We start from the raw sequence: 13,609 nt of genomic DNA on the forward strand, positions 1-13,609 counted from the left end.
GTGACAGGGCAGACTGGCCCCGCACTGGGAATGAGAGGGTCAACCCTTCCCTGCTGGCAGAGGAAGCCACACCCCTGAGGCTCTGCTGGGCATGCTCCAATAGAGAGTCAAGTATAAAAGCCTGCAGAGCTGCTCAGTCAGGGCTGGCTGCTGAGGAAGGAGGACACCCAGTGGAGGCTCCAGCCCAGGAGCAGTGGCGACTTGTATAGGAGGGAGCTGAGGGGCCAGGAAGTGGAACCAGAGACTAGCAGCTGTGGGAACCCCAGGGAGCCCCAGGGGCTGAGGAATCTGAAGACCCTGATGCCACAGGGATTGCTACATTTGGAGAACTGGTAGGAAGTGACCCAGGAAAGGGAAAGGAGTAGTATCTCGCACCACACTGAGGGCAGCGTGTTGCGGTAGGATTCCCCGTTGACCCTGGGCCGATCACGCCATCAATGACACAGCCCTGGGTTGGAGCCCGGTGAAGACGGGTGCGCTCGGGCTCCCCTACCTGGGGTCTCTAACCTCCCCGCTTTTTTTTGTGACAACATAATTCACCGACCCCTCTCTTATCCCAAAGGAGATAGATGAACTCTGGCTGCTGGGTTGCACTATCCTAAGAGGGGAAGAGGACTTAGAGGGACTCTGGCCCTCAGGTCACAGTGCTTTAGGAGCGCAGTATAGAGACTCTGGCCACTAGGCCACGGTATCCCACCAGAGGAAGAGAGTTTTGGGAGACTCTGGCCATTGGGCCACACTGCTTTAGGAGCGTACTATAGGGACTCTGGCCGCTAGGCCGTGCTATCCCACCAGGGGAAGAAGATTTAGAGGGACTCTGGCCATTGGGTCATACAGCCCTGACTACCGGGGAGGTTGTGAAACCGGCGTAGAAGCTGGGAGGTGGGGTTAACCTCCCCCCCACCCCCAGAATCAAAGGGGTTGATGAGGTACAAAACCCACCACAATATCTCTTAGTCTCTTAGGTGGATTTAAAGGGCAGAGGTTAACTTTAGGAATCCTGGACCTGTTTTGTATTGAAGCTAAATAAATAAATATTCTTTCAGATCCAACCAGACTTCCTACTTAAAATAAAATAATTAGTTTCTTCTGTTTACCTTTCTAACTTCAGTGAACGCTTTCACTACTGATGTGTCTAAAATCTTGTTTTCCAGATTATCCTTAAGAATTGAGCCAGGAAGCAGCTCTCCTCGACTGGTCTCCTCCAAGGAAGATCTTGCAGGTATAAAAAGTTGTTGTGAATATTTGAATCTCAACAACATATCAATATTACATCTGTATTTACTTAAATCATTCTCTCTAGTTTATGCATCTGGAGTTTCTAAGCTTGTTATGTCCATATAGTGAATCCAATTCACATCAGCATTCTGCCTAGGGATTCATTGCATTTCAAATGGGAAAATTGCATTTTATTGTAATTAAATAGGTATGCTGAAAGAATTGTCAGAAAATCAATACCTCATTCTGAACTTCAGAGCATTGAGTGATGTAGATGATCCTAAAAATGTAATAGTTGTAGAACTGTCAGTGATGAATTTTTCAGTAGTGAGCACCTGACTTCAGTATATTTGTAATAACAAAAACAAGTGGTCACTTGGTAAAATAAATAGCCAATCAATTTAGAACAAATCACACATCATGTAGTTAGTCTGGAATTCACTGCCATGGGTGGTCAGAATCAGATAGTGTGGCAGCATCTTAGAAATAGCCAGATGATTGTATAACTGCTAATAACAATTGCAGGTGGTGAGCTACGATGCTCATCAGATATCATGCTCCAGTGGTCAAGAAGGAAGTTTTGCCTTTTCATCTGCAGTAGAATGGCAAATCCTATAATCTTTTAAAAAATAAGTAAAATCAAAACCTTTAGAAGTTATTCTTCACTTGAAGAGATTGTAGATGGAGCATGCATTCAGCACTGTTTGGCTAATGGGTTTATTGATCTCTAATTTCACATGAAACTGGAAAATGAGCATTTCTGAGGTTAGTGGTTGGCAAGCTCCACATTTTTAATAGCCAGTATACAAGCCAAGTAGGTATTTTCCTCTGTACTTTTGAGTAAAAGCACAGAGGTATTCCAGCTCTGTTTCCCTAGAGATAATCCCTGGGGCTGGCCAACACAGGTTGGCAAGGGTGCAGTACTGCTAACCAAGTTTGTCTCCACACCAGCCTTGTCACCACATCATTCCTGCCAGGGACCAACGTGCCCAGTGGTATTACTCTGTGCTTCTTTGTCAGACTTGTTTCCATGGAGCAGTCCCCTAAGAGGTAGATTTCAGAGTAACAGCCGTGTTAGTCTGTATCTGCAAAAAAGTACTCCTTTCCTTTTTTCTAAGAGGTAGAGTATCTCTGACAGCTGAGCATTGATAAAGATTGCTAACTTATAAATAAGCATAATTTATCACTGAACACAAATGCTACATAAGGAATAGATAGAGTATTTGTACATGAAACAGAAATTGGATGGATTCAGTGTTTGTTACAAACGTGCTTTTTCATTTATACTTATCTAGTGAATAGAAATCAGGACTGTATCTCTTTCAGTGTGCTTGATTCAGTGCAGTAAATAATAAATTAAGTTCTCTACACATAGTTCTGTGTAAAGTAGCACTTTGAACTAAGGAAGGGAGCTATATCACCTCGGGAAAGGGTAAAGGAGTGTTGTGATAACTACCCAACACTATCTATTATCTATCTATACAATAGAATTCATAAGAGATTTTGGCTAGAGTCTGTTTCCCCAATATACAGACATGCTTCCCCATTATCTACTAAGACTTGTTCGGAAGCAGACTGAAGATGGTAACCACACAATACAGGCTGTTGTCTCTTTTTGTCTTATGAAAGGATTTGATATAAGTGACTTGGGACAACTTGGATGTTTCATTATTTTATTTCTAAGTGCCCTGTTACCAGTTTAAAGGTAAAGTAACAACCTTCACAGCTACTAGATTCCATGTGGATCTGTGGGATTCAGTGGGAGCCTGGGTACAACACACTGCTTCCCTTGACTTGACTGAATAGACACTGAGGATATTATGACGCATAAAGTCATAGAAATGGAGCCTTGTTTTACCAAAACTAGGCAACATGTTTGATTAAAGGACCACTGTTGAGATTGGTTGGCCCAAAATGCGAACTTGCCTTTTTATTGCTCATATGTTTCCAGAAACTATGTCATTCTGTATGATGAGGGTTTGTGATTTGAGAGTAGTGGTTTGGAAAACAAATTCTTCAAAACCTGCTTGCCTTTATTTGATTAACCATGCAATAAGAAGCTTGTGTGTGCAGCCAAGCCCTCATGGACAATAAATAACTAGTGTGTAACTAAGTGCCCAGGAACAGCCCTATAATAACATATTGGTACATGCATGCAAGTGGGGGTAGGGAGATATGTAACCAGTTTTCAGTTTTGAGCATCTAAGAGCTTTTTCTAAACAGTGAGGGAAAATGCTTTTAAGAAACTAAAGTTTATCTTCCTAACTTGGCAGTGTCCTTTTAAAATATATAAGATTCTTTGTAGATACAATGGTATTTAGTGTTCACTTGGGCTTCATCTTGTTAATATAGTGCTAGGATTCCAAATAGATTGCAGGCTTAGATATGTAATCTGTCTTTGTGTTGAAATATTTGGATTATCTTGACAAATGAGTTAATTTTTACTAAGGTAGCCCCAGAAGAAGCTATGTTCAGCTGAAATATGAACATAGAATCATAGAACTGGAAGGGACCTCAAGAAGTCTTCTGGTCCAGTCCCTTGCATGACTAAGGATTGTGTAGACCATCCCTAACAGGTGTTTGTCTAATCTGCTCTTAAAAATCTCCAAAAATGGAGATTCTACAACATCCCTAGGCAATTTATTCCAGTGTTTAGCTACCCTGACAGGAAGTTTTTCCTAATGTCCCACCTAAATCACCCTTGCTGCAATTTAAAGCATTCCTTCTTGTCCTATACTCAGAGGTTAAGGAGAATTTTCTCCCTCCTCCTTGTAACAACCTTTTATGTATTTGAAAACTGTTACCATTGGCCCCCTCATTCTTCTCCTAGAATCATAGAATCATAGAATCATAGAATATCAGGGTTGGAAGGGACCCCTGAAGGTCATCTAGTCCAACCCCCTGCTCGAAGCAGGACCAATTCCCAGTTCCCAGTTAAATCATCCTGACTAAACAAACCCAATTTTTTCGATCTTCCCTCATAGGTCATGTTTTCTAGACCTTTAATCATTGTTGTTGCTCTTCTCTGGACTTTGTCCACATCTTTCCTGAAATGTGGCGCCCAGAACTGGACACAATACTCCAGTTGAGACCTAATCAGCCCGGAGTAGAGCAGAAGAATTACTTCTCGTGTCTTGCTTACAACACTTCTGCTAAGACATCCCTGAATGAAGTTTGCTTTTTTTTTGTAACAGTGTTACACTGTTGACTCATATTTAGCTTGTGATCCACTGTGACCCCCAGATCCCTTTCTGCAGTACTCCTTCCTATTTTGTATGTGTGGAACCGATTGTTCCTTCTTAAGTGTAGTACTTTGCATTTGTCCTTATTCATCTTGCTTACTTCAGACCAATACTCCTGTTTATCCAGATCATTTTGAATTTTAATCCTGTCCTCCAAAGGACTTGCAACCTCTCCCAGCTTGGTATCGTCAGCAAATTTTATAAGTGTACTCTCTATGCCATTATCTAAATTCATTGATGAAGATATTGAATAAAACTTTCACATTTGGGTTCCTAAAGTTAGGCACCTAATAAGTTGTCTGATTTTTCCTATGTGTACTGAGCATCCACAGTTCTCACTGAAGTCAATAGATACTGCTCATACTTAGCAGCTCTGAAAATCAAACCAGATTTTTAGGTGATTTTGACCTCCTAGTTTGAAGGTGTTTTCCCATACTCCATTTCCCCAGTACAGTACCCTTGCTAATCACTGTGAAAAATCTGGTAGATTCAGAAAGAATTTCTGCATTGATATTGTGATATCTTAGGGATGATAAATTAGGCATCAGGTTGCAGTGTTGTATGAGGGGGGAAAAAAAAGGACCATGTACTTTTGAACTGTATATACAAAGACACCATATCACAGCATAAGGAGCCCTTTTCTGCATTATAATGTTTTACTCTGGGGACCTCATTCCCAGAAAGATATTGACAAACTGTCAGAAATTCTTAAGTACAATAAAAATAGTTGCAGAGCTGGAGAAATTAATTTACATGAAGGCATTAATAGCTAAATCCATAAGGAAAGGCAGTTGTGAAAGTACCAGAAGTTGGAACATTTACAACTGAACTGGATAAAAAAATGTGTAAACATAAACTATAAAAGAATCCTGCACTAGCCATGGAATGTGGATGGTATGATCTAATAAGTGACTTTTCTAGATCAGCATTTGCCTCTTAGCCTTGAAACTAGAGCTAAAATAATTCATAATGAATAATTCATCTTCAAGAATTGCCTGCCCGAATCTTCTCCTGTGGGATGTGCATGCAACTTTGTTGTCGAGCCAAAAACTCTAGAAAACAAATAGACATTATGTGAGCTATGTGCATCCTCTCTCATGGGTTTGAATATTTAGACCTGAGATTTTATATTGAGCAATGGCCCCAACCCTCTATCAATCCCTGTTCAAACACTGCAGTTAGCAGCTGGTGAGCAGCAGAACCAACTGGTCTTTAGTCTGCACTTTGCTGCATCCTCTCAATAATTAGTGGAAGTATAGTTGTTAGTTTTTTGTGTATTTTTAGGGCTGTTAAGCATTAAAAAAATTAATTGTGATAAATCACGCAATTAATCGCACTGTTAAACAATAGAATACCATTTATTTAAATATATTTGGATGTCTTCTACATTTTCAAATATATTGATTTCAATTATAACATAGAATACAAAGTGTACAGTGCTCACTTTATATTTATTTTTGATTACAAGTATTTGCACTGTAAAAAACAAAAGAAAATAGTATATTTCAATTCACCTGATATAGGTACTGTAGTGCAATCTCTTTTTCATGAAAGTTGAACTTACAAATGTAGAATTATGTACAAAAAATAACTGGATTCAAAAATAGAACAGTGTAAAACTTCAGAGCCTACAAGTCCACTCGGTCCTACTTCAGCCAATCACTCAGACAAACAAGTTTGGTTACATTTGCAGGAGATAATGCTACCCGCTTCTTCTTCATAACGTCACCTGAAAGTGAGAACAGGTGTTCGCATGGCACTGTTATAGTCAGCATCGCAAGATATTTACGTGCCAGATGCGCTAAAGATTCATATGTCCCTTCATGCTTCAACCACCATTCCAGAGGACATACGTCCATGCTATTGACGGGTTCTGTTCGATAACGATCCAAAGCAGAGCTGACCGATGCATGTTCATTTTCATCATCTGAGTCAGCAGAAGGCTGATTTTCTTTTTTGGTGATTCGGGTTCTGTAGTTTCCATGAAGTGGTATTAACTTAATACACGCAAATTCTTCAGTTGACCTGGAAATTACAGGGAGTGTGGCTCACTAATATATATGCAGAGCTCTACACAGCATGAATGGGAGGTTTTGGATAAACATCACAGAGGAAGCAGAGTCTATCACACAGAAAATATTCATTTCATTCCTTGTTCATTCAGAGGAGCATTATGTATACTAGAAGATCAGATTCTCAGGCAGGCAGTCAGTTATGTCTTGAATTCTAGTTTTAACGAATGAGTGTATGGTAATCAGAATGATAGCACTGGAGTAACGACCTCCAGAAAAATGAGAACATCTGATATGAAAACAATATCCATACCAGCTCCCAAGCGCAATGCTGCTCTCAGCAGAGAAAGTCCTTTGGATAAAGATTCTTCTTTTTTCAGTTCCAGTTGTGACTGGCTGGCTAATGGGATGCAAAGATCTAGGATGCCTCTTGTTTTGTCAGCTTCAATGAACCTGCAGTCTTAGCAGCACCTGCCTGCTTGACCAGCTTTGATTTTTCCCTCAAAAGTCTTTAAATCCATGGTTCCAAGCCTCTGAAAGCTTCAGCATAAGACTTTGGAATAGATACCACCAAGAGAGTATTCACTCTTCCCAAGCTGCTTCATTAACATTGGCGCAAGAGCAGTCCAAAGATGCCAACAAATAAGGTATACGACAGGCACCATGCCCAAGTGGGGACTTTTAAAACTAACAAGTGTGGTGAAAAAGCAACACACTTAAAAAAAAAACTATAATGAAAAAATACTAAGGCTGTCAACTCACGCAATTAACTTAAAAAAATTAACTGTGATTAATCGCACTGTTAAACAATAGAATACCAACAGAAATTTATTAAATAATTGTGGATGTTTTTCTACATTTTCAAATATATTGATTTCTATTACAACACAAAATACAAAAGATTAGGGTTGGAGAGACCTTAGGAGGTCATCTAGTCCAACCCCCTGCTCAAAGCAGGACCAACCCCAACTAAATCATCCCAGCCAGGGCTTTGTCACGCTGGGACTTAAAAACCTCTAACGTCTAAAAGCTGGATAGAGAATAGGAATGCTGCATTTACAGTTTTCTAATTAGGTTATTCACTTTGGAAAATGAGGAGAAATATAAATATTTCTCTGAACCAGACTAAAAATCAGAACGTGCAAATTATATTTACTGAAATAGTATCCATCATCTTGAAAGCTGTACTGTTTTAAGCTATCTTGATTTGCCAGCTTTGTCTGTTCTTACCCAATAGTTGATGAGAGGAAGCAGACCTGATCTGATAAGTAGTTTCATATTCAGAATGACATTTATTATGATCAAAACCTAGACCACTGAGTGACTATGATGGGATATACAAACCCCACATTGGGCAACATGGGGTTAAGGGATTATTTTGGGCTCAGCCAGCCCCTCCCTGTCACACCTGCAGCAAATGCTCCATCTGCTGGAGGAATTAAAAGGCAGGGAATTAGCTCATTTGGGTGGCAGAGCTGGAGGTAAGAAGACTCACAGCTCCAGCAGTGCAGAGCAGAAGGAAGCCTAAGACTCTGATACAGCTGCCCAAAGGAGCCCTCCCAGAGGCAAGGAAGGACCCACCCCAGAGACCACCAGAGAGGGAAGTATCCTGTGGACGTTGGACATTGGTAACATAAGAACGGCCATACTGGGTCAGACCAGAGGTGCATCTAGCCCAGTATCCTGTCTTCCGACAGTGGCCAGTGCCAGGTGCCCCAGAAGGAATGAACAGAACAGGTAATCATCAAGTGATCCATCCTCTGTCGCCCATTTCCAGCTTCTGGCAAACAGAGGCTAGGGACACCATCCCTGCCCATTCTGGGTAATAGGCATTGATGGACCTAGCCTCCATGAAATTATCTAGTTCTTTTTTTAACCCTTTTATAGTCTTGGCCTTCACAACACCCTCTGGCAAGGAGATCCACAGGTTGACTCTGCGTTGTGTTTAAAAAAAACCTTCCTTTTGTTTGTTTTAAACCTGCTGCCTGTTAAGTTCATTTGGTGACCTCTAGTTCTTGTGTTATGTGAAGGACTAAATAACACTTTCTTATTTACTTTCTCCACACCAGTCATGATTTTATAGACCTCTATCATATCCCCCCTTAGTCGTCTCTTTTCCAAGCTGAAAAGTCCAAGTCTTATTAATCTCTCCTCATATGGCAGCCATTCCATACCCCTAATAATTTTTGTTGCCCTTTTCTGAACCTTTTCCAATTCCAATATATCTTTTTTGAGATGGGGCAACCACATCTGCATGCAGTATTCAAGACGTGGGTGTACCATGGATTTATATAAAGCCAATATGATATTTTCTGTCTTATTATCTATCCCTTTCTTAATGATTCCCAACATTCTATTCCCTTTTTTGACTGCTGCTGCACATTGAGTAGATGTTTTCAGAGAACTATCCACAATGACTCCAAGATCTCTTTCTTGAGTAGTAACAGCTAATTTAGACCCCATCATTTTATATGTATAGTTGGGATTATGTTTTCCAATGTGCATTTCTTTGCATCTATCAACATTGAATTTCATCTTCCATTTTGTTGCCCAGTAACCCAGTTTCGTGAAATCCTTTCGTAGCTCTTCACAGTCTGCTTGGGACTTAACTATCTTGAGTAGTTTTGTATCATCTGCAACTTTTGCCATCTCACTGTTTACCTCTTTTTCCAGAATATGAATATGAATAATCCCTCTTATTGTGGTTTGGATTTCCCCACTAGGGGAAAGCATTGGACTAAGATGACCCCGACGGGTAGGGGGGTACGAGAGGAAGAGGCCCAGGGAGGACAGCCTGAAGCAGCCTTGGTTGCCAGACAACTGGTAGTCCCAAGTGTCCTGAGTCAGAGCACAGTGGAATGGGAGGGCCCGGGCTCCCCTCCTCACAATCCCATTGCGGCCGTGACCACTAGGCCTCACTATCCAACCAGACCCCAAGTGAGGACTGTTACAGTGACCGAGAGAGAGAGAAATTGATAGATGTATTCTAGATTAGACTTTGCATCCAGAAAGTGGTTTATATCATCCTTGTTTATAATTCAACGAAAGCCATTTAAATAAGCTGTTAATGATATACATGAAATACTGCTGCAGCCATGCAAGACGGAGCAAAATGAACTTTTCTATTTAATTATTTTTACAAGTGTGCAAGGAGTGATGAATTGGTACACGGGTGTCCACCAAATGCCAGAGCCCATCAGATTTCAGCTCTTTCTCTTCACTTCCTTTGTGCCATAAAAATCTTGTGAGTTTAGCTAAGGTGATTTATGCCTTCATTCTGCCAAAGGAGAACACTTCTGTGGTATAAGTGTAACCCACACACCTTTGGGGTATGGTGTTCTGTCCCATCTAGTGGCACCAAGACCGCTTAGAGAGATTGAGTCAGCTCTACAGTCATAGCTAACAGCCATATCACTTTTAGCGCATGCAGTAGAGGCTCCTGCACTAAGCTCCAGAGGTCCCAGGTTCGATCTCACCCGCCGAGGACCGGGGTCTGTTGGCATTACATAAGCAGTAAAAAGCATTCAGTTTCCTGTTACATTCAGCCCCTAAAACAAGACAGAAATTCTGGTTACAAAACAGATCATAGAATCATAGAATATCAGGGTTGGAAGGGAACTCAGGAGGTCATCTAGTCCAACCCCCTGCTCAAAGCAGTACCAATCCCCAATTAAATCATCCCAGCCAGGGCTTTGTCAAGCCTGACCTTAAACACTTCTAAGGAAGGAGATTCTACCACCTCCCTAGGTAACACATTCCAGTGTTTCACCACCCTCCTAGTGAAAAAGTTTTTCCTAATATCCAACCTAAACCTCCCCCACTGCAACTTGAGACCATTGCTCCTTGTCCTGTCCTCTTCTACCACTGAGAATAGTCTAGAACCATCCTCTCTGGAACCACCTCTCAGGTAGTTGAAAGCAGCTATCAAATCCCCCCTCATTCTTCTCTTCTGCAGACTAAACAATCCCAGTTCCCTCAGCCTCTCCTCATAAGTCATGTGTTCCAGACCCCTAATCATTTTTGTTGCCCTTCGCTGGACTCTCTCCAATTTATCCACATCCTTCTTGTAGTGTGGGGCCCAAAACTGGACACAGTACTCCAGATGAGGCCTCACCAATGTCGAATGGAGGGGGACGATCACGTCCCTCGATCTGCTCGCTATGCCCCTACTTATACATCCCAAAATGCAATTGGCCTTCTTGGCAACAAGGGCACACTGACTCATATCCAGCTTCTCATCCACTGTCACCACTAGGTCCTTTTTCACAGAACTGCTGCCTAGCCATTTGGTCCCTAGTCTGTAGCTGTGCATTGGGTTCTTCCGTCCTAAGTGCAGGACCCTGCACTTATCCTTATTGAACCTCATCAGATTTCTTTTGGCCCAATCCTCCAATTTGTCTAGGTCCCTCCTGTATCCTATCCCTGCCCTCCAGCGTATCTACCACTCCTCCCAGTTTAGTATCATCCGCAAATTTGCTGAGAGTGCAATCCACACCATCCTCCAGATCATTTATGAAGATATTGAACAAAACTGGCCCCAGGACCGACCCCTGGGGCACTCCACTTGACACCGGCTGCCAACTAGACATGGAGCCATTGATCACTACCCGTTGAGCCCGACAATCTAGCCAACTTTCTACCCACCTTATAGTGCATTCATCCAGCCCATACTTCTTTAACTTGCTGACAAGAATACTGTGGGAGACCGTGTCAAAAGCTTTGCTAAAGTCAAGAAACAATACATCCACTGCTTTCCCTTCATCCACAGAACCAGTAAACTCATCATAGAAGGCGATTAGATTAGTCAGGCATGACCTTCCCTTGGTGAATCCATGCTGACTGTTCCTGATCACTTTCCTCTCATGTAAGTGCTTCAGGATTGATTCTTTGAGGACCTGCTCCATGATTTTTCCGGGGACTGAGGTGAGGCTGACTGGCCTGTAGTTCCCAGGATCCTCCTTCTTCCCTTTTTTAAAGATTGGCATGACATTAGCCTTTTTCCAGTCATCCGGGACTTCCCCCGTTCGCCACGAGTTTTCAAAGATAATGGCCAGTGGCTCTGCAATCACAGCCGCCAATTTCTTTAGCACTCTCGGATGCAACTCGTCCGGCTCCATGGACTTGTGCACGTCCAGCTTTTCTAAATAGTCCCTAACCACCTCTTTCTCCACAGAGGGCTGGCCATCTATTCCCCATGTTGTGATGCCCAGCGCAGCAGTCTGGGACCTGACCTTGTTAGTGAAGACAGAGGCAAAAAAAGCATTGAGTATATTAGCTTTTTCCACATCCTCTGTCACTAGGTTGCCTCCCTCATTCATTAAGGGGCCCACACTTTCCTTGGCTTTCTTCTTGTTGCCAACATACCTGAAGAAACCTTCTTGTTACTCTTGACATCTCTCGCTAGCTGCAGCTCCAGGTGCGATTTGGCCCTCCTGATTTCATTCCTACATGCCCGAGCAATATTTTTATACTCTTCCCTGGTCATATGTCCAACCTTCCACTTCTTGTAAGCTTCTTTTTTATGTTTAAGATCCGCTAGGATTTCACCGTTAAGCCAAGCTGGTCGCCTGCCATATTTACTATTCTTTCGACACATCGGGATGGTTTGTCCCTGTAACCTCAACAGGGATTCCTTGAAATACAGCCAGCTCTGCTGGACTCCTTTCCCCTTCATGTTAGTCCCCCGGGGGATCCTACCCATCCGTTCCCTGAGGGAGTCGAAGTCTGCTTTCCTGAAGTCCAGGGTTCGTATACTGCTGCTTACCTTTCTTCCCTGTGTTAGGGAAAGAAAGAGCTTTCTGTTTAGGAGGTTGGTAGGGGAGGGAGCAGTGCAGCAGTTGCCACAACAAAAGTCTAAATCCAGTTGCTATTTACGTATGCAGATTCCACATTCATCAGCAAATTCTAATCTTATTGCATTGGGAATTGCCTTCAGAAATGCAGGTCCTTACCACTTTTGCTAATTCAGAATCTGCATAAGCTGTTAAAAACAAGTTTATTCTCTTTTCTGGACTCTGTTAGGGTTCTGATCATCTCACCCTCTAATAGACAATCTCTCCAGTAGAGGCAATGGTGCACAGACACACAAGTTAATGAATTTCATGGAGAAAATTTTGAGAAAAATGATCTCACACACAACAGTCAGTCACTCTTCTAAAGCATTTCTCAGTTTTTTTTAATGTTAACCTTCCCCCCTCCCCCGCCCCCGATACCTAATCGCCATTCAAAATTCTCTGCTAATGATGACCTGTGTGATATCAGTTTTATAAGCCGTGGTATGTTTTTAAATTATTCTTTATGTGTGAACTTTTGTCGATGGATTAGAAGTCTGTATTTCAAGCTAAAAAAATATAGCTAAGTTTCCCCTTGAATAGATTAAAAACATAAAATGTACTAAACATCAGTCGTGAATTTTGACCATACAGAGTTAAAAACAGTCCAGTCTGTGACTGTATTTTCCAATACTTTCATTTTGGGGTATTTTGGTCTGAATACCCACAGTTATCAATGTCAATTAATATAGGGTTAGATTCTTCTCTCAGTTTGACCATTATAAATCAGGAGTAAGACCATTGCAGTCAGTGGAGTTTAAATAGTGAAAACTGGTGTAAAAGTAGAATCAGACACATGGTAACTTAAGGCCCAGCTCCACAAAGGGCTGAGGACATTGTAATGCCATTTAAATTAATGTGATTTCTGGGCCATTAGTGTCGCCCATGAGATACTAGACACATCATAGTTGAGCTGCTTCAGTATTAAAGGTAATAAAACTTAAGTTCACAGCTCTCTAGCCAAACTCTGAGTGTGACATACTGTATTTCTCTCTTATGAGCTGCCTTGTGTTACCAAACATAATATCGTGGTAATGATTAGTCACTTCAAAATCCAGTAAGGGGTGGGTGTCTGTCCTCAGGTCCTTGACTTTAGTTGCCTGGCTTGAAGATGGAAATAGGGTTTCCTTTCCAGTGCTTCTCCTCCTTCAGCACATAGAATCATAGAATATCAGGGTTGGAAGGAACCTCAGGAGGTCATCTAGTCCAACCCCCTGCTCAAAGCAGGACCAACCCCAACTAAATCATCCCAGCCAGGGCTTTGTCAAGCCTGACCTTAAAAACTTCCAAGGAAGGAGATTCCACC

The 13,609-nt window shown here is 42.0% G+C and overlaps 1 protein-coding gene across 2 annotated transcripts in view; it reads left to right on the forward strand.

Moving 5' to 3' along the window:
• Positions 1–13,609, forward strand: part of RALGPS1 (Ral GEF with PH domain and SH3 binding motif 1) — a 391,212-nt gene that overhangs the window by 331,737 nt on the left and 45,866 nt on the right. For both annotated transcript variants that reach the window (XM_077835616.1, XM_077835617.1), the window contains one exon: positions 1,155–1,222. In XM_077835616.1, coding sequence (XP_077691742.1) covers positions 1,155–1,222 — 68 coding nt within the window. The remainder of the gene's footprint in view (positions 1–1,154; positions 1,223–13,609) is intronic.

The sequence above is a fragment of the Eretmochelys imbricata genome, chromosome 16 (assembly GCF_965152235.1).
Source record: "Eretmochelys imbricata isolate rEreImb1 chromosome 16, rEreImb1.hap1, whole genome shotgun sequence".
Taxonomy (NCBI): Eukaryota; Metazoa; Chordata; order Testudines; family Cheloniidae; genus Eretmochelys; species Eretmochelys imbricata.